We start from the raw sequence: 25,641 nt of genomic DNA on the forward strand, positions 1-25,641 counted from the left end.
GTGGCTCGCACCTGTAATCCCAGCTACTCTGGAGGTAGAGATGGAAAATTGAGGTTGGAGGCCAATTTGGGCAAAAAAAAATGTCAGTGAGACCCTATGTCAAAAAACAGCCCAGTCATGGTACCAGCTATGTGGAAGACACATGAATGTGTGCTGGAGAATGGACAGCTACAAGGGCAGGTGACAGAGGGATATGGGATGGGTGACTCCAACACCTCATGTCAGTTCCTGGGTTTTCTGACAGGTTCTGATCAAAACAAAGAACAGGCACCCCTTGATTTATATTGGCTTCTGGAAACTCAGTCGATGTTAACATTATTGTAAAATGGTTTCATGGTGCTAGGCATCATGGCGAAAGCCTATGATCCCAGCACTTGAAAAGGTGAGGGAGGAGGATTGCAAGTTACAAGCAAGCTCCACAGAGAGTTCAAGGCCAGTCTGGGATTTGAGACCTGTCTCAAAAAATGAAAAAGATAAAATGGTTTTATGTTTATAGACACAAGAAACCAGAGTGAGGTTCTACGTGCAAGTATTCAAATACGTTTTCACGTGGGACTGTCTTGTGGCACATTCAAAATTCATGGGGACAGAGAACAGCTGTCCTGTGGAGAGGTCCCTGGTCCCTCCCCATTCAGTGACAGGCATGCCACTCCCCATGTCTTTGTGATACCTCAGCCCCCTAATCTCCCCGAGGGCAGTGCCACACTGAGAACTGCTAGTGAGGCTGTCCTAGAGAACAGAAAAGAACTCAAGCAAAAAGTGACTGTCGTGGTAGACAGTCAGAAGTGACCATAGACTCCAAGGGCAAGAATGCAACCAGGCCTCCTCCAGAGGCTGCAACCAGGAATTAAAGTCTGTCTCATCCCTGCCTCTCTGTGGCTTTTTGCTGTGTGTCAGTCAGTGGATTGGCAGCCCTAACTCCACCCAGAGACAAGCTTGCAGGTCTAGATTCTTGAGAGAGACTCCTCAGAGGTCCTTGGAGGGCCTTCAGCTCTGGGTGAGGGTCAGGGTGGCCTGATGGGGGAGGCGTTCACACACTGAAGCTAATCTTCTTTGGACTTTTCTTCTCAAGTGATCTATTAACAACTTCGTTTTCTAAATTAGTATTAATTAAAAATCACTTTACGATACCATTTGCTCGTCTTCTCTGTTTAACGGGCACTTTTATTGGAAATGTCATTAAAATTGCATAGCTGTTATAATAACCACTTATAACGGGCACACTTAGTCCCCCTCCTCCTCATTTGTGCCTACTTCGCTCAGGAGGCCCTGGCAGTGGCTGAGTGTGGGGAGTGCCTCTGTCCTCCCTGTCCTAACAGTGGAACAAAGGCCTTAGAGAATCAACGCAGGCCTGCAAAACAGGGCACCCAATCTCTTCCCAGCAGAGCTGGCAGTAAAGTCAGTGTGTGCAGAGCGCCTCACACAGGGCTGGCCTGAGACAGGCCTCCAGGAATGCAGCTAATGTCACAGAGCTTCCAGGGCACCTGGGTCAGGAAGAAATTACTCACCACCTAGGAGAGGAAGAAGGTGGATGGAGCCAGGCACTGGCTGAGAGGTGTGTGCAGGGGATAAGAAGCCCTCGTATTTCTGGCGTGAAAATGTAGAAGAGGCCCTGTGAGCAGGAACAAAGAGCACAAAATTGGGACCAGGTGGCTCCGCCGTTTAACTGAGTGGCTGAGGGCCTTAGTTTCTTACCATAAGAAAAACTGGTGATAATGGCAGTAACCTTCTGGGATGAGAAAGGCCTGGCACGCCGTGAGCACTCCACCCTCACTGTATTTAGTCTAACACGACATAGGGTAGGCCGAGGGGTGAACTGGAGCCAGACCTGCTCTGCACGGCCCGCACTCGCAGGTTGCCTCTATTTTGTCAGATGCTGAGGCCTGACCCAGCCCAGGTGCCTGTGGGCACTCAGCCCTCACAGCTGTTTATCCACAACAGGACCCCACATCCTCCATCTTTGAGGCTGGGCAGACCCCCTTCCCAGGTCAACACATTTCCCCTCTGTCTCGCCTTTTTTCTGTCTAAGTCGCCCTCGTCTTGGTATGAAACCATCCAAACCTTTTGGACATCAGAACAAATGACATGACTGGTCATAGGACCTGTGTGTGCTTCACACCCCTAACCAAAATGGCATTCCTCACCTACTGCAGGCTGGAGGCCGAGCTTGATTTTGGTTTGCCTTCTCCTGCTGAAATGTGAGGCATTTTCAACTTGTTTAAAAGGTAATTTATTATTGCACCATGGGCGTCCATGGTAAATTTAAGATTTCCTGTTTCCACCTGTGTTCCCTCCACCCGTCTGTGCCCGCCATTACCCCCAGGAAATCATTGACACTGGTTTCCTGTGCATCCCTCTCAAAGCTCCTGAATTCAGAGAGCAGGCAAGTGTGAGTACACATTCTTGCTTTTCCCTCATTTTTATTCCAAAGGCACGTAACAAACATCCCGGCCCACACTTTGCCTTTTTTTCAATGTTTTGCCATACCTGGAAGATTGGTCCCCACCGCACAAAGAGTGCCCCCTTGTGGATAAGCCTGGAAGGCCCTGCAGGACCAGGCACAACATCCCAGGAGGTAGCAGAGCTGGGCAGTGGAGGGGAAACGGGGAGTTGGTCCTTGTGCTCCCTACAGAGGCTGTGCCCCACTCTGCACAGCCCTTCCCGGACACCCCGAGGGGCTCCCTCAGCAGGTTGATGGGAACCTGTTCTTGTGACTTCCCATGGTGGGGACAGGCTCCATTGTGCTCTCTTACACTGATGTCCTTCCCCTCGCTGTTCCTTTGGCGGTGCTCATGGTAGTCAGGAACGCCTGTGTCCCCTGTCTTTCAGGAGTCGTACAGCACTTGCAGAATGGCCAGCTGCTGAGGGACATCTACCTAAAGAAACACAAACTCCTGCCCCATAACTGGTCCACAGAGCAGCTGTACTTGGAGACCACGGGGAAGAGCCGCACCCTGCAGAGCGGGCTGGCTTTGCTCTATGGCTTCCTCCCAGATTTTGACTGGAAGAGGATCTACTTCAGACACCAGCCAAGTGCCCTCTTCTGCTCTGGAAGCTGCTACTGCCCGGTGAGAAACCAGTACCTGGAAAAGGAGCAGCGCCGGCAGTACCTCTTCCGGCTGAAGAATGGCCCCCTGGACAGGACGTACGGGGACATGGCTAGGATCGTGGACATCCCCATCAAGCAGCTGCGCGCTGCCAACCCTATCGACTCCATGCTCTGCCACTTCTGCCATAATGTCAGCTTCCCCTGTACCAGGAGCGGCTGCATCGACATGGAGCACTTCAAGGTGATCAAGGCACACCAGCTGGACGACGAGAGGGAAAGGCGCGAGAAGAAACTGTATTTTGGGTACTCGCTCCTGGGTGCCCACCCCATCCTCAACCAAACCATAGACCGGATGCAGCGCGCCGCCCAGGGCAAGAAAGGTGAGCTCTTCACACTCTACTCTGCTCACGATGTCACTCTGTCACCAATTCTCAGCGCCTTGGGCCTTTCAGAAGCCAGGTTCCCCCGGTTTGCAGCCAGGCTGATCTTTGAACTCTGGCAAGACAGAGAAAAGCCCAGGGAACACTCCGTCCGGATCCTGTACAATGGCATTGACTTCACATTCCACACCTCTTTTTGCCAGGACCACCACAAGCGGTCTCCCAAGCACATGTGTCCCCTGGAGAATCTGGTCCACTTTGTCAAAAGGGACATGTTTGTGGCTCTTGATGGCAATAGTACTAATTATTATGACGCTTGTCACAGGGAAGGGGCCTAGGGGTTGGGCACTACAGAGCCTCTGCCCTGCTCGGGGCACTGTCTCTTCGCTGAGGAAGTACCAGTGGACTTGGAGAGGCTGAAGGCTGTGATCGCGGCTCAGATGGTCTGGGTGAAGAGAAAACCCATCAGTTACTCTGCACAAAATGGTCAGGTCCCAGAGGAAAGTAAGGACCTTATTACAGCCCGACAGTTCTTAGAATGCCAGAATCACTTTCGGTACCCAAAGCTGCCAATCCAAATTTGTATGCTTTTAGCCTGCCATGGAACCAGCACACGTCAGCCAACATCTCCTTAGTCTTGGACACTTTTGACCTGGCCCTTTCTTGTTCAGTGGAAAAAATTTCCCAAAGTGATTGGGGGTTAGCAGGGCTGGCCGAGGGGCTCAAGTGGTAGAGCACCTGCCTCGCAAATGTGAGGCCCTGAGTTCAAATCCCAGTACCGCCCTAAAATGGGAGTTAGCAAACTCTTTCTGTACAGGGATGGATGGTAAATATTTTAGACTCTGCAGACTCAAAAGCCACACACAGTGTCTGTCACAGCTACTCAACTCCGCTGTAGTAACGTGAGCAACCACAGGCCACATGGAAAAAAGTGAGTGTGGCTGTGTTCACAGTCCGAACAAAACAGGTGGTGGCCAACTTTGGCTCATAGGCCGTAAACAATTTGCTAGTCCCTGATTTTTAAAACAGGCTCTACTACAGTTCTGTGAGGACCAGTCCTAAGATTTATTCTGTGGTTCCTCCAGGAACTTCCACCAGAAACAGAATTTGGTCTGTACCTGACACGATAGCAGAACTCGAGGGGAAGTAAACATCGAAGAGAGCGAACCACAGACAAATGTTAGAATAACACTTGACGTTGGTGACGATTGTGGTACAGGATAGTTATAAGTACGTTTGATATATTTGTCTGTTGTGGTCTATTTGCTGTATATCTGAAATTTTTGTATTTAGTATTTTTATAGTCTAGGAAAATATTTTCTGAGACCAGTTTTAGATGTGCTCTTATTTCTAGGTGAAATTATTCTATTTACTGTATCTGCTGGCTGGTTGAAAGCAGGCCAGAAACTAAATTCAGGTACTTTTCCCAGTAATAATGATGGCTCATTCCTTTTTGACAAACCCTAGATTTGGATCAATTTTTAAACCTTTTCATCAGTTTCAAATGGCAAATTCCAACTGATTTTTTAAATAGATTTTTAGAAGCACTTTGCTACTAGATAGTTAAATAAGCTTTCTAAGGGATTTTCTATATTTGAAAACATCGTAATTAAATCTGTGATTTCTGAAGCAATGGTGCTAGTTCTCGATAAAGAAATGTAACCTTCAAGTGTGATTCTCCAGCCGCTGGCTTCTGACCTTCTCTCTTCCTTTCTGTGCAGTGTTGCATTTGAACTTGTCTGTCTCTATAAATAAATTTTTGAAGAATACTTGCCCTGTACAACTAACGGCGTGTACCGTGAGACACTGGCGTTCTTTTCAAGTAAGAAACAATATTTTTAAACTTACCTTGACTGCTTTGTTTAATGCTGAAAACCGTGTTCTCTCTGGAGTATTTAAAGCCTGTTCTTGTGGGTTTCTTGCTCCCACTCACGATATTGCTGAACTAGAACCACTAAACACAGCTTGAATATTTAAAAATAAAAGTGAATCAGAATTCTTTTTTAAATCGATTCATAACATCCGTTGCAAACGTATTCTGAATAAGAGCCAGCATGAAAAGTATAGATAAAGGTTTCGCATTCTAGGGGATCAGGGATACTAAGCGCTCCTCATGCCAGGTTCAGGGACCTTCATCCCACAGTGAACACCAAGCCTGGAGCCGAGGCTAGTGGACATGGTCCCTGGTTTCTGGGCAGTGGTCCAATGGCTTCGTTCATCACAGGTCAAGCCATAATATATATTTATATTATTATATATTTAGCTCCACTGCCTGACCTCTGGAGAGGGGAGAGAGGCCGAAGGTTACACACATACCAACGACCAGTGACTTAATCCAGCATATCTATGCTGGGTTATATATAAAGATATAATGAATATATATTATATTTATTATAGATTTAGCCTTCTTGTTTTTATTGTTACAATTAATACATTCACACTAAAAAATAAACAATACTGAAAAAACTTGAGAAGTGACTTCGCAGTGTTGGGGGAGCACACTCAGGCTGGGTTTCTCCTACTATTTCTACATTGTTCAGACAGCAGGTGTGCACAGGTTTTTCCCCCACAAAGGCAAGCAATCAGTTCTGCCACTGAGTGTCCTACAAGCCTGCCCCCAAACTACCTGCCTAAAGATAGTGTTCAATCTCACAGGTTGAGGGCTCAGACCCAAGACACACACACACACGCACACACACACACACACACACACACACACACACACACACACACACACACTTTGGGTGCCAGTCCTAAGCCCCAGGTTGTTTTGCCAGGTTGCTTCTGACCAACTGGCTATAAGTCTGGGTTTTTACCACCCCTCCTTGGGCCTAATTCATTTTCTTACGTAGCTCACGACACGCAGGGAAATATGTATCCCAGTTTGTCATAAAAGATACCGCAAAGAGTCAGGCACACCAGTGGCTCCTGCCTGTAATCCTAGCTACTTGAGAGGCTGAGATCCAATGAATTGCAGTTCAAGGTCAGCCCAGGCAAATAGTTCTTGAACCCCATGTTCAAAATAACCAGAGCAAAATGGACTGGAGGTGTGGCTCAAGCAGTAGAGCACCTGCTTTGCAAGTGTGAAGCCCTGAGTTCAAACCCCAGTCCCACCAAAAAAAAAAGAATTTACAAAGGACACAGGAAAATTGATGCACAGAACAAGTGTAATGCTGGGAACCTGTGTGTTCAGCTATACAGAAGCTCTCCAAGCCCTGTTCTTTTGTGACCTTGTGGACACTTCCTTGCATAGATATGCTGGATTAAGTCACCGGTTGTTGGTATGTGTGTAACTTTCGGCCTCTCTCCCCTCTCCAGAGGTCAGGCAGTGGAGCTGAAAGTCCCAGCCCTCTAACCATGTCTCTGTCTCTCCACCGAGCAGCCCCATCCTAGAGCTCCCTAGGGGCTGCCCGACGCCAGTCAACTCCTGGAAGTATGCAAAAAAGACACATGGTTTTGGAGACCCAAGGAATGTAGGAGGAAATGGGGATGAAGGCCAAATACATATTCCACAATATCACATCTTCTAGGAGTGACACTGAACAGATGTTCTAAGAAATTTCCCATGCAGGGGCAGAAATGCGTATCATTTCTGAATAGAAGCAAGATCGTCTTAGCTGTATTGTTCTGGAACTTGCTGATTCCAAAAACATGCTGCAATCACTTGCTTCCTTTGATAGCCTGTCTTAGAAGTTTTTCTCCTTAACTTGCTTAACGGCATGTCTTGGAGATACTTCCATGTTGAGACACATAGATTTAGATAGACAGCTTTTTATAGCCACTGAATAGTATTTCATGATACACTGGACATATTTTAAGCTCCTTAAAATGCATGAAATTGAAGCTTAAAGCCAATGTACTAAGACAAGATTGCAAGGCAGAGGTCAACAGTCATGTTGATTTTCTCGCTCAGCTAAGCAGTTGGCTTTTTTCCAGAGCAGCTACTTATCAACATGAGTTTCTCTCTCTGTCTCTCTCTCTCTCTCTCTCTCTCTCTCTCTCTCTCTCTGACAGAGTCTCATTATGCAGCCCAGGCTAGCCTCCTGCTTCAGCCTCCTGAGTGCTGGGATTATAGCTTTGTGCTACCATGCCTGGCTGAGTATTTCTCTAATTTCATTTTGAACAGAATCAAAGAATTTAGCCCAGCATGGCAATGCACAGCTCTAATCCCAGCACTCAGGAGGCAGACGTAGGACCATTGCAAGTTTCAAGCCAGCCAGACCAACCTAGTTTACATAGTAAGCCCCTGCCTCAAAAAAAAAATTGAATAACTTAATTATAATAGTAATTATTTTTAATAATAACCTGTCAAGTATACTACTAAGCTTATTTGAGGGCCTTTGTAGATACAGCAAAATTAGATATTTCTGTAGGATTTAGGTGACTTATTTTTCCAGAACTCAAAAGACTGATATAGTCAAGACAGAAATTCAAGCTTCCTGTTTCTCTGAATCATCAGGAAGCTCTCTAAACAGATTCATCTAGGGCAGGTGTTCCCTAGTGTGTTAAAACACAACCGCAATGCTGGGTATGGTGGTTCTCACCTGTAATCCCAGCTGCTCAGGAGGTAGAGGTAAAAGGATCACAGTCCACAACTTCCCCAAGCAAAATTAGCACAAGATCCTATCTGAAAAACAAACTAAAACCAAAAGGGGCAGAGATGTGGCTCAAGTGGTAGAGCACTTGCCCAGCAAGCACAAGGCCCTGAGTTCAAATCCCAGGACCACCAAAAAAAAAAAAAAGCCTAGAAAGCAGGAAATGTCTGGCTTTCACATAGCAGCTCCAACTCACACAGTACTGGCACAGACATCAGCTCACTCCCAATACCCAAGGCCACCAAGGAGAGACCAGCTGAGTTCATCAGAGTGGCTGGCCAGGCCCTCCTGGTCTCTCAAGGCCAGCTCACAGCTGTCTGGCCCTGATGAGGAAAAAGCATCACTGAGGGGTGGACAGGCTCCTCTTGGAGCTGCAGAGTCCCAGCAGAGGGTGGCCTCGGGCCCAGCTTGTTGATGGCATGGTGGTAAAGGTGCCCACTGAGCATCCTACTTCCCAACATGGGCTCCACAGAGTCATCACAGCACCGGGAAAAGCATTACTCCTCCAGTACGAATGAGGAAACTGGCCATGGGTGGAGGTGATGACCTTTTTCCAAAGACAGAGTCAGAGCCCAAAGTCTACCGTTGACATGACCCGAGTGAGCTGTAAGTGCACTTGCAGTGAGACACCAAGGAAAAGTCTGTGATTCCAAGAAGAAAGGCCTCACCTCCACTGTTCACCTGACCTTCCCAGTAGTCCTACCAGATGCCATATTTGCTAGCATCAGTGAATTAGTATTAATGAATACCAATGAATTAGTAAAGTAATAATGGGGTTACAGCAGTTAGAAATTTAAACCTATGGTGAGGGCAATATTTCAACTCTGCATGTAACCGGCTCATTAAGAAAATGACATAAAACTTACCTTTGCAGTGATGTGATATTCTCAACCACTAGGGGGCAGCATCCGATAAACGTTTCCTCTCCAAGGTCCAGTCTTGTATCTGGGGCAAGATGAGTGCCTAGGCCCATGCCTGTAAATCCCAGCTGCTTGGGTGGCAGAGGCAGAGGATCACAAGTTCAAGGCCAGCCCAGGCAAAGTTAGTGCAACTCTATCTCAACAAAATACAAAACAAAAGGGCTGGAGGCGTGGCTCAAATGGGAGCCTGATTGCCTGACACAAGGGGTCCTGGGTCCCACCCCAGTATTGAAAAGAAAAGGAAGGGAGGGTTTGGGGTGAAAAATTTTAGTGCTGACAGCTAGAAAGTCCCAGGCAAACTGGGACGAGTGGGTGAGGCTAATGAACACATTATGACAAGTACCCTGCTGTCCCTATTTCATGGAAAAGGGCAGCATGGTACGATGACTTGTGTGAGGTGTCACATAGCTAACTGGCATGCAGCAGAGCTGGGGTGCAAGCCGAGTCCCCCTAACTTGAAGGCCCATGTTCTTACACAGGATGCATGATAACGCCTCTGAGCCTTTCAGGACTGTGTTTAGTTGCATGCCACAGAAACCTGACTGCAGGCGCTCCAGCAAATAAAGCCTTTCATTTTCTCCAGTGGCTCCACGAAGCCACCAGGAACCCAGATTCCTACTGACATCTCACGGGCTGGGAGTAGGTCCCATGGCCCACCTCCATTGCTAAGAACTCTAGGGAAGTGAGTGTTTTATTAGGCCAAACAAACCAGACTCTACTTCCTAAGATAGAAAGAGACAGGGGCTATTGGGCACAGAACTGGCAGAGTGTCCCCTCTCCAAAGCCACCCATCAGAGCCATGACACCAGATTCTTGGGCAGTTCTTTCTCTAGTTGCTGGCAGCCCAGGGAATTGCTCTGGGGAAGATCCATCAGCTGAAGGATAGGACTCTTTCCTGGGGGAGCCATGTCCACTGATTGGTCAGGACAGAAGAGTGACTTAAGGCCTGGGGACAGTCATAAAGGCCACCTCAGTGTCAGAATCCACATGGAGTCTGCTGAGGCTTTGGAGCTGCATGACAGTCCAGCTTCAGCCTCATCATGCTCCTTCCACAGTGAGGACTCCAGAGAACTCCTCAGTGACAAAAAAAAAAAACCCCACAAATTCCCTAGGGTGACAGGTGAGGTCTTCACAGTCTGGCTCACCCTTTCCTCTGCAGCCTTATTACTTGCAGTAAGTACAAGGACGGAGGGCTTGCATGTGGATTGTGTAGCCCTTCACGCTTGGGAGGAAAAAAGAGGGTGTTAGTGTCACCATGTAGGATGTCAACCTCGTAGGGTCTCTAAGAGGACAATCACTTCCAGAACCCCTAGCAGATCTTCTTTAGGACCTAGAAGTCTCTCAGCCCCTTGCTCTCTTTCCTTCCCCCCACCTGCTGTGGTCTGGAGTGCACTATCCCAGAAAGAGCTTGGGAACACCCAGACTGAGTTCGAATCTAGTTCTCTTTCACTTCCCAGAGGTGAGACCTCAGGCAGGACTCCAGGCCCTCTGATGTGGGAGACTGAGGCAGTGGAAGAAGGCCTTGACATGAGCACGGCTATGTCAAGGGGCCTCCTGGCTCTCAGGCATGGACCCAGCCAAGGGAGGCAAGGTTCAGCAAGGCTGCCTTGCAAGAAAAACAGGACATGCTGACCTAATCAGGATAGTCTGTACTAACAAGCAGCATACCACAGCTTCTCTGTTCCTGCCACCTATGCAACTGGACCCATGAGAACTCAACCTGCATTTCACCCAACTTTCTCACATGTGCTGTGTAAATAAATGCACTTGGAGGCAGAGGGGATTGTCACATCTCTCATCAGGAACGTCAGACCCACCCAATCCCAGCTTTTCTCTATGTTTGTCTTTGTGTCTTTTCTTAATCCCCGGTCGCCCCCAGTCAGGTCAATGAACCTACTCACACTGGCTGTGAGACTCCAAGCCTCGGATCCTCATCTGAACACTGGATGGGTAACCCACAAGAGAATTTACGAGAAGCTGCAGCCACAGGGCTCCACATGACAGGAGCCATTATTGCTCCCGGATCACTCTTTTGTTGTCATTGCTGTAGACCCCAGAACCAGAATAAGTCCTGGCCACCCAGGAAGCTCTCCCTGCAGATGTAGCCTTGTGCTCTAGACCTAACTAGGAGGTACAATTGCTTAAGCACATGCACTTTCCTTTGGGGTTGAAAAAACTTGAACTGACTGAGAGCCAAAGGCTTATGCCTGTATCCTAGCTATCTGGGAGGCTAAGATCAGGAAGATCACAATTCAAGAGCAGTCTTGAGAAACAGTTCGTGAGACCCCCATCTCCAGAATAACCAAAGCAAAAATGGACTGAAGGTATAACTCAAGTGGTGGGGCACCTGCTTTGCAAGCACAAAGCCCTGAGTTCAAACCCCAGTCCAAGAAAGGGAGGGAGGGAGGGAAAGAGGGAGGAAGGAAGGGAGGGAGGGAGGGAGGGAGGAAGGAAGGAAGTCAAATTGGTTGAGTCCTCCTTTTATGCTCAATGTTGTCTGACACACTATATAAACATGTCAGTTGGGCTCATACTCTCCCCATGTTCCTTCATTAACTGTGTCTAACCTCCATCCTTCGTGCTTTAATTAAAGTTGCTGTTCATTCCAGAAGCCACCGGTCGCAAGCAAAAGAATGGGAGTCTGGAGGCTTTAAGCCGCTGGTCTGTGCCCTCCTGGTCCCTGGAGAAGCAGCTCAGAACATGACAGACACCTCCACCAAAGGGAGGCCCTGCCCTCTGGCCTCAGCTCTAGGGAATAGCTTCCAAGACAGGTGAAGCACCTCAGTTCCCATTCTCCTCCTAACCCACAGTGACGGCTCAGTGCTCTGGCTGTGTGGCCCAGGAACACCATGCCCTTTCCTGGTGGGCAGTTGGCTGGCTTCCTTCTGGCTCAGAGCCACACATCTTGGGAGGATTGTCCCCAGGGTGGGAAGTCCTTCCAGGAGCTTTTCCTTAGAATCTGGCCAGAGCCTGGCTCCCTCGAGCTAAAGCTGAGCTCATGGAGTGTGCAAGGTCTGGATGTGAAGGAACACCATGGTGCCCTCTGGTAGCAACTCTGCCTGGCCCTTGTCCTGTGGCTTTTCCTCCAACCCTGTTCATCACATCGGGTGAGTTTTCCCTGCACGATGAAGCTCCCTCTGGTGACTCTGGAGGAGTAAGCCACTGTCCACCTGAAAAATGAATGCTTAGTAACTGACTGGCTGGTTGGGTGATTATGTCCCTAAAACACAAATTGTTTGATTGACCTAGTGGCTTTCAACCTGTCCTACCGGCCCTAAATAACTAAACACCTGACAAGCTGGGACTGACTGTAAGACTGACTAACCAGCTCAACGGGTGCCAGCCCAACAGAGGGCCCACAGTGTCTGACATCTGGCTCCCTATTAAGGGTAACAGGTGGGTGGGAAAAGGGCTTTCCCTTCTTCATAGCACCACTCCTCTGGGGGTTGGGACCCTTCCCTTCTGCCCTCTCAAACCACTAGAAGGCTGCAGAGGGTGCTGTGGGCTGAATGTTAGCATTCACCCCAAAATTTATACCCAATACCCAATATGACACTATGAAAAGATGGAGTCTTTGGAGAAATGAGCAACTCATGAGGGCAGATTATGGAATGAGGGATCTTAAAAAAGAAGTTGATAGGAACCACCTTGCCCCTCCCACCACATGAGGACACAGCTTCAAAGGTGCCACCTTTGAAGCAAAGAACAAGCCCTCACCCAATCTGATGCACATTTGACTTGGACTTGCTAGGCTTCAGACCTGTGAGCAATAAATTTCTGTTGTTCATAAGTTACCCAGTCTGAGACATTTTGCTACAGAAACCTAAACAAAGACAGAAAACAACCAGTAAATGGACATTCTCATTTATTCCCAGTGAGGGACTTACCCAGGGCCCCATAGATGGGTTTCAATTTTGCTTTCACAAGAGTGTGGATGTAAAGATGACAGTGTATCTAGGAAGAGGGTTCACAGCTTTCATTGGATTCTCAAAAGATTCAGCACACACACAGAACATGTTCAGAACAACTGCTCTGGGAAGACTGTCAGCAAACATATGAGATAAGCAAAACCCTGGCCTCAATTCAAGCCCTGCTCATCGTTCCTTCCATCCAGGCCAGGGTGTCGGAAAGGTGACTGTGTTAGTTCTAGTGTGCTGTGACCAAATATCTGAGAAAACAACTTAAAAGGAAGAATTATGTACTTTGGCTCACAGTTCCAGAGGGTCAATCCATGGTCACTTGGCTCAGTGTTTCTGGGACCACTATGAAGACAAACACCATTGCGGTGGAAATGTGTTGAGGAAGAGGCTGTTCACCCCGTGGTGGACAGGAAACAGAGTGAGGACCAGACTGGGGATCAGGTTTAACCTCCAAGGCACACCCCGGTGACCTACTTCCTCCTCAAGTTTCCAGAACCTCCCCAAATAGCGCTACTTGGCAGAGTTCAAGAATCAACGCATGAACCTGTAGGGGACCCTTCATAATCAAGCCATAACAGTGACTAAGAAGAGTCAAGAAGGATAAAAGACTAAGCTGGGTAAGAATTTTTCAGAGAGAGAGGTCCAAGGAAAACAATCTGGGTTGTTCTTTCCTGGAGACCACACTTAGCCCAAAATGGAAGACATTCTTTAAGCTGAGATAAGATACATTTATGAGGTCCTTTGTTTGGGAAAGGAAAGTATGCAGAAGAATGTGTTCATGAATAGCTATGTGGTGTAGATTTACACACTAGTGCGTCCACGGGGTGTTTTCAGTGGCTATAACAGCAATTTATTTACTTATTTTTTGCGGTACTGGGGTTTGAACTCAGGGTCTACACCTTGAACCCCCACCAGCCCTTTTTTTGTGAAGGGTTTTTTCAAGATAGGGTTTTTTCGAACTATTCGCCTGGGCTGGCTTCAAACCGCAATCCTCCTGCTCTCTGCCTCCTGAATAGCTAGGATTACAGACGTGAGTCACCAGTGCCCGGCTATAATAGCAATTTATAAAGAAAATTAATTTATTTGGTTCACAGTTCTGGAGGCAGGAGGTCCAAGATTGTGGGGCCACAGCTGGTAAGGGTCTTCTTGTGTCATAACACAGTGGAAGGCATCACCTCATGAGACAGCACAGAACAAGAAAGCAAGAAAGGGCCAAGTTGACTTTTATAACAAATTCACTCTGGAGTTAACTAACCTTGCCCTGAGACATTAATCCATTCCTGGCGGTAGAGCCAGGTCCCACCTGGCAACACTATTGCGGGATTAAGTTTCCAGCAGTGTGGGGAACACAGCCATAGCACAAATGTAGGTTTAACTGTGAGCCGCGTCGGCGCGTGCATGAACGGCCTTTGGGTTAGTGCGTGCATCAGGATGTCTTGGGAATGGATCTGCACGTGTGAACTCACGCATAGACCCTTTAGGTCTTTGAGACTAATTAGGAATAAGAGTTTCACTAGGATTCTTACCCTAGTCACCCCTCCCCACCCGGCTACGAGCACTAGAAGTCACAGTCACTAGAAGCTGGCAAGGCCAAAGCACTCAGATCGCTTTCCCCTGCCTTGGAGCAATAGAAACCCCAACACGCAAACGAAAATACGCATGCGCACAGTGAACAGCAGGAACTACGACCCCCAGAAACCTCGTGACTAGGACTCCATTTCCCAGAAAGCACTGCGGGGCCTCCGCCTCCGGAACCGCTTGCGTTTTCGAAAGCGGAAGGTCAAGCGAACCTAGCAGCGGAGACGGTTTCCGAATGGGCGGATCCGTACGGACTTTCGCGGATGTCTACCCACAGGGGTCGTTCGTGAGTCAGGGACGCTGGCCTTTGGAAGGAGAGGAACTGACGACAGTCCTTCGGGTCTTCGCGGTGCGAGGCGGCGGTTTCCGGACGCGCACGAGGCCTGCGCGGGTTCCGCCTGCCGCCGGTACCTGCTGTCCGCTTCCCCGGGCGTCTCTTGGCGGTGGAACCCGGTGGCTGATGGCTCCGGGCTCCCATGTCATCGTCGTCCCCGTACGTTGTCTGGCTTGCGTCTGCAAGAAATGACGACCTTAGCCCTAAGGACAAAACCCACAGTTCTTTTGCAGCTTCTGAATGTGGATGAAGGAGGCCAGGCTGCGGGCAGTGGGGACAGGCGTGGACAGTAGCTGGGAGGGGGGAAGGCTGTGGTTCCTGACTTAACACCACTGCTTCCAAGAAAATTATTTTCCCTGTCGATTCCCGATATCCTCAAAACGCCGGGATTCTGGAGACCAGCAGCCTCCTTCTTAAGACCCTCTATTCCCAGTCTCATCCCCCCAGACTCCACCCTGTCTGGACCCCAGGGTCTATTTTCACCCTTCTCCAAAACCGCTTCATCACCTGGGGTAAAAAGAGAGAGAGTGTGTAATTGGGGGGGGGTTGGAATTGAGAAAGGAGGTCTGGAGCATTTGGAGGAAGAAAAAATGGAAAGGATGAGTAGACTGAGAGGGAGCTTCCGGACATGTGAGGGCTGGAAAGTTACTGCGGCAAATGGGAGGATCAGGGTGCAGGGGTGAGGGAGTGAGGGAATGAGCCCCGTCGTCATTGATCACGGCCCCAGAACAAAGAAATATACCTAACACTGAGCAGGCAGGTGAAGACTTTTTTTTCTTTCTTTTCACAGCTGTTCCTTTATGTTTATACAACTCATAGTAATTTAGTTTTGTTCTGAACATGTTAAGTAAATGTACACCTCTCTAGCCCCAGCTGGGAGCTCCAGTCACTAATGACTGTTCTGTGCATCAGGTACATGAAGTACAGACTGCCAAGCACCATTGAGGGACGTTAGAGAAGTGCCATGTACCTCTGGGAAGTCTCATATCCTTGTTGGCTCTTGTCAGGAGGCCTCTGCTCCTCACCATATGCACCTCCTTAGGGCTCTTGAGTATGTAAAAGCTAGCTTCCACGGATCGTGTGAACCAAGAGAGAAGGAATAAGATGGAACACACAATGTTTCTAATTTCTGCCACAATCTGTTCATTAGAAGCAAGTCACTCCCCTCAAGTTATGACAGTGAGCCCTCTGATTGAAATATTAGTCAGTCTGTGACTGGGACTCTTTAACTGTGCATACATTTTGTCCTTGACCCTGAGTTCTTTTGTCTACTTAAACCTATAACTCTAGTCTATACCCCAAAGATGGCTGATGATGGGCTGAGTGCTTCCTCTTCCTCTTCACACATTTCCTGAGCTGTGCAATAAACCTCCTTTCTCTGCCTTCAAAAAAAAAAAAAAAAAAGCAGCAGATTACTATAAACAACCCACAATCAAGAAGAGGGGATTTAGGCTCCACTTTTTTTTTAAATGGTTTTAGTATATTCACAAAGTTGCACATCATTACCATAGTCAATTTCAGAACATTTTCATCACCCCTCCCCCAAAGAAGCCCCATGCCTGTGAGCATTCTCTCCCCACTTTCTCTTAATTCTCTCCACACCCAGCCCCTGGACACCACTGATCCCCTTTGTCTCTGGATTTGCCTACCCTGGACATTTCATACACACAGAATCACATGTGGTCTTTTCTAGCCAACTGTTCACTTAGTGTTTTCGAAGTTCATTCATACTGTTTCATGATTCACTACTTCATTTTTGTGTAGGCTCCACTTTTTAAGGGGAGGAGCCTCAAAGAATATCTGGATATGGTTTTAAAACACTGCATTTAGTCAACCAATATTTTCTAAAGACCCCATGCGTGATGTTAGGTAATCATGATGCATGGGTAAAACTTGGGTTCTAATTGCAAGATAGTCCCATGAATTCTTAATGTAATGGAATAAAAAAAGTTTATTGAGGTAGTTCTAGATTCTGCATTACTGGTAACCTTTAAGAAGTTGCCATTTGTTAAATTTTGGTGTAAAATCAAAGAAGAGTAGTCATAACATGAATTTCCGACTACGTCTCTGTGAGACCAAGTTTTCTTCATATACTTTAACACAACATCAGAACAGACTGGAATGCAGACGCTGAGGATCCAGCTGTCTTGTATTAAGCCAAAGAATTAGAGTTTTGCTAAAAAAAACATCTGGCATAGTGGGCCTGAGTGTGCATTGTTTGACTAAAGAATTTTGTGCGCATTTCATGATTCTTAGAGTCTGTCTCTGAAACATATTTGTGTCATTTGACTTATAACCCAGATCTGTAGCCACATACACAGTCTCACCATATTCAGAATGCTCCCAGCTTCAGTCATGTAAAGTCCCTCACAAAAAAACTCTCTACATTTGGCTTAGTTCCTCTCCCTCTTTGTCCTAGGGTCAACTCATCTGCCAGAGTCTCTCTCCTAAAGCCCTCATAAAAACATGTCTAGTGGGGTTGTCAATTCACCAACTCTGACAACAGCTGCACTCTGAGTCCCCTTAAAACCCTTCTTAGGAACTCATACAATTTCCTTCAGAATGGTCCCACAGCAGGTACAAAGGCAGCTAGCTTCACTATACCAGTGTGTTCAACCCATGTGGTTCCAGTGTCCCTGTCTCTCACTGACGGGCCTGAGATTATGAAAGCAGGGTTGCCTGGTTTTTCCTTCCCCTCCTCTTGATGTAATTCTCTCAGAAATTAATAAATCAAATAGTACTTTTTTTAGTATTGGGAAATGAACTCAGGGCCTTACTCTTACTAGACAAGTGTCTACCACTTGAGCCATAGCCCAGTCCTTTTGTTGATGGCAAAACAGTGTTTTCAGAAGACCTTGGTCCTTGTGTTTCCATGTGGAACAATCCAAGCAGAACTCATGGGTATAAATGGGCTTTACTAAAAGTTAGGAAAGGAAATACAAAGAGAGCATGGTGGGGCGCAGGTAGAATCTTCTGGCCCAGAGAGCGTGCTTTTCTTTTTCAGGTGATTTTAAAACCTACATTAACCCATGGGGAGGGCTGGCCCAGGAGATTTCCACCCAATAATGAATGAGTGGGGAGAGGCATGGGCCATCCGCACCCATGAGGGTAGTCTGGGGAATCTACATGAGCCCCAAACTTTTCCTACTTCCAGCCTGCCTCAGTTGCCCTGTGATTCACTGTGTGAGAAAGTGTATGAACCACAGAGAAAGCCAGTGACCACTGGGCCCTCAGCTTCCCTTAAAAGAATGCCCACTTGAAACCAAGAGGGAAGAGGAAGAGGCTTGGGACTTGCACCCCCTATGCCTGCCTGTACTCTACTGCAGGGACAGCCACCTCTCCTGCCCTCCCAGGATTGGAGGAGGCTTCCTGAGTTTTTAAAAGAGATAAAGTTCCTACTAAAGTCATCTGTAATGTCTTTTTTGTTCCTTAGGATCCCATGGGAGAGGGAGAAACCATTAGGCCATCAGAGGCTTTGAAGACTAAGGAGTCTTCAAAGAACTCAGGCTGCTTTTCAGAAGCAAGCTACAACATAGTAACTGAGCCAAGTTGAGAGGAAGTCAAAGAACTCTGCAAGGCGCAGTTAGTACTACTTTGAAAATCAGTGTTTCCTGTTTGCTAACAAGACACATTCTTCCCCAGGGGTCTTGCTCAATCCAACAGGTCCCGTGTGCCGGTGGCCTTAGGTCGATTCTCTGACAGCCAGTTGTTTGCATTTTGCATTTGAAGTCTCTGCCAGTCCCACCCCTCCCCTTCCTGTCCCTCTGTCTAGTTGCTTTGGTTGTTTCTACCCATCTCATTTGTTCTTCAAGTACTTCTTGGCTGTCTCCCCATTCTCAACCCCAGTCCTTCCAAATCCCTCTCCACTCCAGCTCCCTTACACCCCAATCCCTCAGTACCACCCATCCCCCAGGCCCTCCCACTCTTCCCCAGCTCCCATCCTCAAAGGGGTGCACACATTTTCATGTTGGTACGTGCAGCCAAACCACTGCCACACATACTGTGTCAACTTACATCCAGAGCAGCATTGAACTCCGAAAGGGTTCAATCTTCACCAACCCTGTGGCCCTTCTTAATCAGCTGATAGCTTTGTAAAAACAAACACCTTACTGCTTAATTGTTTATAGTCTTGTTCACTTATTTACACAGTTGGACTCTAGTCTTTTATCTTTTATAAATCCTGTGAATATTTTTCTCCTAGATGTCTCTTGTCTTCTAATGAGCTGAGCTGAGACAGACTGAATATTCCTTAAAATGCTGTTAAGCAGACAAAAGTTATTGTGGCCAACTATAATTCTGTAGAAATGTTCAAAAAACTGTTTAGAGAATTCCATTTGGTATGAAAGGCTGTAAACCTTATAAATAGATAAAAGAAGCAAATATGGTGGATTGACCAATCCATGGATTGGCTTTCAGGAAATAGGTCTGCTTAATTTTTTTTTCTTTTTTTTGCCAGTATATCTATCTCAAACACCTCAAGGTGTGACTAGCTTTCTTTTCTTTAAATCTCTTATCTCACTACTTGACGGGCAGGCATTCTTACGGCAGAGGCAAAAGCATGAGACCTTATCTGAAAAACAAATTAAAAGCAAAAGTGGTGTGTTTTCAGAAGATCTTGGTCCTTGCGTTTCCACATGGAAGAATCTAAGCACGGAATGGGTGGTATAAATGGGATTTATTAAAAGTTAGGAAATACAAAGAGAGTACAGTGGGGCACAGGCAGAGAGCTGTGTTTTTCTTTTTCAGGTGCTTGTAAAACCTACAACCCATAGGGAAGTTAGACCCACATGATTCCCACCCAATAATGAGCTACTGGGCATTCCCAGCCAAGTGAGGGTGGGAGTCCCTGAGCAACCAACATGAGCCCCAGGCTTTTCCTACCTCTGGCCTGCCTCACAACCAGAGAGCAGGAATCTGCAAAGGGGAGTGTTACAGGCTGAATTGTATCTCCCCAGAGTTATATTTTGAAGCCCTTACTCTCAGTCTTAAGAAGGTAACTGTATTTGGAAGTAAGGCCTTCAAAGAGATGATTAAGTTAAAATGACCCAATACACCTGGTCTCATAAGACAATGAAATTTGGACACAAGAAACGCACTTATGGATGTAGTTGCACAGAAAAAAGACCATATGAAGAAGGTGGCCGTCTTCAAGCCAAAAAGAGAGGCCCTGGTTTTGGACATCTAGCCTCTGGAAATGAGAGAAAATGCATTTTTGTCAGGTAAACCACTCAGTCTGTGATATTTTGTTATGACAGCCCCAGGAAATTAATGCAGAGTCCCTTAAGTCTGAAGGCTTAGGATACTGGAAAAATAAAGATTAATTGAAGTCCTCCAGTTAACTATCATGGGGAACTATTTGGAAGTACTTGCCTCCTTTAAATAGAGAAGTTTATGCTGCACATCCATACACAATTTTATTTTTTGTTCAGGACATGGGAAGTTTGCTCTTACACCACCTTGAAAGTTCCTGGGTTGAGCCAGTTGTCAATAGGAAATTCGTTAAAAAAAAAAAAAGTCAGGCGGGAGAGGGGGGTGGGGCAGCAGGGGCCAATCAGTCTGGGTTTTTCAGTTACCAGGTCTTCTAACTGCTCAGCAGTTTAGTCCTTGGCCTTGTAGATTCAGAACTTTTTCAATTCAGGCCCAACTAAATGAATTCCACACTAATTCTAAGTAACTAGCTGAAGTTCTCTGGTTAACCAGAAGACTGAATTATTCATGATAGACTACTTGTAGAAGTTTTGTTTTGCAGTACGGGAGTTTGAACTCAGGGCTTACACCTTGAGCTACTCCACCAGACCTTTTTTGTGATTTTTTTTTTTTTTTGAGATAGAGTCTCATGAACTACTTTGCCCAAGATGCAATCCTCTTGCTCTCTGCCTCCTGAGTAGCTAGGATCACAGGCATGAGCCACTAGCACCTGGGTTGTAGAGGTTTTTCCCATTAAAAATAGCCAAGTAGAAACAACAATCCACCTTTGAATGACTCTTGTTCTTCAGAACTCACTGAAAAGTCATTTCTTGAGAACTGATTTCCCTTGCATGCCTGGGAAGCATCCCGTTTCCCCTGCTCTGAGGTTCCAAGGAACTCCACATCAGAACCCCCAGCCAGTGGTATTTGAACTACTTATTTATAAGTCTGCATTTCCTATCAGACCATGAGCCTCAAGAGGAAAGGATTATGTGTTCTCTTTTGATTTCTCTCCAATAGTATCTATACCACAGTATGTGCTAAAAAATAAAATCCAGGAGAATGAATGAATGAATGAATGAAATAACACCACATGTCTTTTCTATAGGGTATTCCTTCCAAATGGACCAAAAGACCAGCCAGTCTTCTCCCAGCCTTCACAGTGTGAAGACACAGTGTTATGGTTTGGATCTTGAATGGTCCCCAAAGCTGCCACCACTACCTTTTCCTCCTCCTCCTTCTCCCTCTCCTCCTCCTCTTCCCCCCTCCCTCTTTTCTCTCTTTCTTCTCCTCTCCTCCTTCCCCTCCTCCTCTTCCTCCTCTCCCTCTTCATCCTTCTTCTTCTTCTCCTCCTCCTCTCCCTCTTCCTCCTCTCCCTCCCTCCTCTCCTCTTCCACGTCCTCTTCCTCCTCTCCCTCTCTCTCCTCCTCCTCCTCCTTCTTCTTCTTCTCTTTGCTTCTGCTTCTCCTCCTCCTCCTCTTCCCCTCTGCTCCTCTTCCCCCTCCTCCCTCTCTTTCCTCTCCTCCCCTGTTTTCCCTTCTCATCTTCCTCCTCTCTCTCTTCATCCTCTTCTCCTCCTCCTTCTTCCTTTTCCTTCTCCTCCTCCTCCTCCTCTTCCCCTTCTTCCTCCCTCTCTTTCCTCTCCTCCCTCCTTCCCCTTCTCCTCTTCATTCTTCTTCTCATTCTCCTCCTACTCTTCCTCTTCTTCTCCTTTCCTTCCTCTTCCTCCTCTTCCCTCTCCTCCTTCTTTCTCCTCCTACTCTTCCTCTTCTTCTCCTTTCCTTCCTCTTCCTCCTCTTCCTTCTCCTCCTCCTTCCTTCTCCTCCTCATTTCCCTCTCTCCTCCTGCCTCCCTCTGCCCCATGAGCCTAAATCAAGCTATTCTTCTTCAGCTTCACTTTCTCATGTATTTTGTCACAGAGATAGAAAGCTGACTAACAGAAATAAATAGCAATAAATGTTTCTCTTTGGCTCTTCCAGACTCCTTAAAGGATACTCATCCTTCCACAAGTTCTCAGGTTTTGTCTGGATTAACATATAGTCTTTTCTTTTACCTGATTTTCCTAACAAAGATGCCCCTTAACACTCACCACTAAATTATCTCCAAATCAGAAACGGGTATGAATGGGCTCTGGGAGAGTCTGCAAGAAGCAACATTTTTCCTACAGATTATTATGTTTATGGACTGTACCCCCTTACTTGGACTCCAGATGTTTAAGCCATCTCACTTTTCAGTTTGCTTGCCTATGTCCACTGCCTGTGATCTGGAGGTATTCTATACAGGATACCACAGTCTAGCAGGTAAGTCCAATTCTCAAGGCTAGGTTAGGAATTTGAATGGGGTCAAGTAGCTTGATGGGTATCAGTTAAGCAGAGGACATTGGGTAAATATTGAGCTTGGAAATCCAAGGACACAAACCTTTAGAGATGAAAAACAGTGAGGAGATTTTTAAAAATTCAAGAAGCTGATTTCTCTGCAAGTACAAGTGTCTTCTGCTCTCTATTAGGACATGATTAGAGGTCTATGATAGATTGGCCTGAACCTAAATTGTAAATGCTTATGTGGTCTTTCAGACTAGGAAAACAATGAAGAAGTAGGTGCCAGCTCTTTCCATTGGAAGGTCCTTCGGGCCCCGATAGTCCAAAGACACTAGCCAAAGCCAGGAGACCCAGCTTTGAGCATTGCCTGTTTCATTGCATTATCCTTACCTACAATCCAACTGGTTGTTCGATGGCTTCCAGCATGCTGATGAATTGCTGCCATGAAGGCACACTCACCTACTATCTCCTAGAACAGTGGTACTCAACACTTATTTGGGGAATGGATCAGATGGAAGTATAGGTAGATGGATGTATAAACAAATGCATATCAATGCATTGCACACTCCTAGTTCCCACAGCAATGTGTCATTCTCTTTGTCACAGGTCTCTCTGCCCAGCCACCTGCCCCTTGATATCCCCGAAAGCCCTCAGTCATCTGCCTCCAGCACCGTCTCTTTGGAGACTAGCTTCTTATTAACCAAACCGTTGCACCACTCGCTCCTGTAAGCCTTAAATTAATTTGGGTTAATTCTTAACTGTTTCCCTTCTGTACATGTGTCATGTAATGGTTTGCCTTTATCTGATTTTCCCCAATTTCCTGTGCATTTGTGGTTTTCTATGGGAGCTCTCTAGAAGGGGCCTCAGGCAGCCACACCAGATGAGTGGGGACATTTGAGTTTTCTAGAAGGCCTCTCCTGCTGCCCTGGGTCTCACCCCACTGGTATCCATCCAAACACTCCTGCCCAGGCTTATTTATGCTAGAGGAAGAGTGCCCTCCCCAGAGCCCATTCTTGGGGAAAAGAAGAACTGTTGACATAGCCAGAGCCCCAAAAGAAGATACTCTGCAACAGCTAAAGGTTGGTGACATACTTTTCCTCCAACTCAGTAAAAGCTGTCCATGTTGGCTTTCTTTTCCATGAATTCTACTATCCGACTTTCTCCAAATGACCTTTGGAACAGGCAAGAAGGAAAGACGTAAAATCCATAAACTAGACTTCATAGAGATCAAGAGTTTATCTGTCATTTTTTCCCTAGCATCTACATGGTGCGTGACACATTGATGAAAGAAAGAAAGAAAGGAGGGAAGAAGGGAGGGAAAGGAAGAAAGGATTGGTGAAAGGCCATGAATGGAAGAAAATGCTATTATTCAGGAATAATAATGTGATAACAGTCTTGTTTTCAAAATTCCTTTGGTGAGCTATAGTTTATTCTTAGAATCAATAAAGAGCTTTAAGTCACTTTGCAAAATGAAGGATGTTTTTATGAAGGTAAAATAATAGTAGACAAGCAAAAGAACAACAAAAATATTTCAATCATGATTGAAGATAAATTCAAAATTGCATATCCTAACAGTCATTCATTCTGTGTCTATGCCAATTCTTAACAGCAAATTAAAACCAAGAACTCACCTCTTTGGTTGGCAAACAGGTGTTTTATGGATAAATGCAAGCCGATGGTGGGAGCAATAGACTTGACAGCAACCGGTCCCGTTGGTGGTTAGGAAAGGTCAACTGATCAGAAACTGTGTGCTGAGGAAATTTACAACTATCTAAGCTTCCTGCTGTTGAAAGAGATTAAGCACACAGTAAATTCAGCAAATGCTCAAAAGTATTTAACCATGTGTCAAAAGAAAAACATCTCAGTGTGGGGGAAAAGAATAAGGGAATAAGTGCTTTTTTCTTACTGGTCTTTCACTCACTTGAGATCATGCAGCTACACAATTCTGGTCCAGCAAGTCAACTTTGAATAACCTTGCCATTGCAAAAGAGCACCACCGTAGTGGAGATGGAAGGGAGGGATGAACACATAGCATTTTTATAAAGTCTCACTCTTAAGACTAAAGTTGTTTCTTTAGTGACACAGATTACAGCTCTCCATGTTTGGAAAACTCACTATGATTTTATTTTATCTTATTTTGAGGCAAATACAATGTAACCTAGGAGAAAATCTAAACACACCTTGGAAGCAAGTTAAGAAAAGCCTCCCCTTTGACACCGGCTTTGCAAAGATTGCAGTATTGAAGGCCATGGTTTGGTGAGTGCAGGAGTGTAGCAAGGTGACTTGAACTATTTTGATCAGCACAACTGCATTAAAGGCAAACAAGTGTTAGTGGTTGAGGTAGGCAGTGGCCGGGGACTAGCAAAATAAGTGAGAACACCATCTTAGCTGGAGCACGTGGTTCTAAAGTTGTAGGTTGAAGTGTGCAATTATCTTCACCTGGGAAGCACATGCGTGCAGTCACTCTGCAGGCCCCAACTTGAGCCAGTGCTCATTTTTACCCTGCCTTCTGCCACTTGTGTTGCTATTAAAACGTTTCTTCTTTAAATCAAAAAATTTTCTATTTAAATATATTTACAAGGAAATGATGAATAGGACTACCTAAATCACCTCTGCTAGACATTCTTTAGACAACATTTCAGTCACAAAATAATAAAATTATCTCAAAGTGAGTTCCATTAGATAGAGACACACCCTAGAGAAGTCAGGATCCATAAAGCTTGTGGGGCAATATTGGGATAAATCGTATGCTCAGATTACAGTTTACTCTCCGTGACTTTATTTAAGAAGCAAGTTAATGTTCACATGACATTGGACTTCAAAGTCCAGGCAATAAGGAGAAAAAAAGAGGAAAACAGTTTGTTTCCTCCGTGCTCTTCCCCACCCCGTGGAGATGTAGAGGGTTGTGAAGGATGGGGACACAGCCACTGGAGGGAACCAAAGTAGGGGGCAAGTTCTTATCTTATCAAGGTGCAATAATTTCTTATCAAATTATAAAAATTTATTATGCTACGGTGCAAGTACTGTATTTCCTAACTCACATGGCAGTTAGTTTTGTTAGAGTTTCAATGTGGCCTTAAAGAACAGTCCCTTTTTCCAAAATCTTAGTGGGAGACTCTGTGCCTAGCTTCTCTACAGCAGTGCAATCTCTTAGTAATGTCTTTACAATGATACTCTTGATTTATAGGAATGAGTGCTGGTTAGGAACAAGGTAGGACTTTATCTGCATTATACAACTAAAAATGTCCTACATTACTATCTTCAAATACTTCCTTTCTGATTCTTCCCTCTTTGGGGAGGAGGGGCCACTTTTTCCTGACTTTTCGGTCACACATGGTACCAGCCCAGGGTGGACAAGGC

At 46.2% G+C, this 25,641-nt stretch overlaps 2 protein-coding genes and 1 long non-coding RNA gene across 8 annotated transcripts in view; 2 read left to right on the plus strand and 1 right to left on the minus strand.

The window, feature by feature from the left end:
- Positions 1-5,786, plus strand: part of Pxylp1 (2-phosphoxylose phosphatase 1) — a 56,409-nt gene extending 50,623 nt beyond the window's left edge. For 5 of the 6 annotated variants that reach the window (XM_020170491.2, XM_074059940.1, XM_074059941.1 and 2 more), the window contains exon 6: positions 2,830-5,216. In XM_020170491.2, the coding sequence (XP_020026080.2) occupies positions 2,830-3,767 (938 nt within the window). In that variant the 3' untranslated portion in view covers positions 3,768-5,216. Of the gene's footprint in view, positions 1-2,829 lie in introns of all 6 variants that reach the window. The other variant, XM_074059944.1, reaches the window with a different exon arrangement.
- A 6,892-nt stretch (positions 5,787-12,678) lies between these two features.
- Positions 12,679-24,096, minus strand: LOC141418464 (uncharacterized). Its single transcript, XR_012443096.1, has 3 exons — positions 23,913-24,096; positions 14,655-14,955; positions 12,679-14,039 (listed from the first exon to the last, which is right to left on the minus strand). It is a non-coding gene; the product is annotated as an uncharacterized lncRNA (long non-coding RNA).
- Zbtb38 (zinc finger and BTB domain containing 38) overlaps positions 23,098-25,641 on the plus strand; it is a 151,178-nt gene continuing 148,634 nt past the window's right edge. Inside the window, exon 1 of the mRNA XM_074059049.1 lies at positions 23,098-23,360. The gene's annotated coding sequence lies outside the window, so the exon portion shown is untranslated. The remainder of the gene's footprint in view (positions 23,361-25,641) is intronic.

This window comes from Castor canadensis, chromosome 17 (assembly GCF_047511655.1).
Source record: "Castor canadensis chromosome 17, mCasCan1.hap1v2, whole genome shotgun sequence".
In the NCBI taxonomy this organism is placed as follows: domain Eukaryota; kingdom Metazoa; phylum Chordata; class Mammalia; order Rodentia; family Castoridae; genus Castor; species Castor canadensis.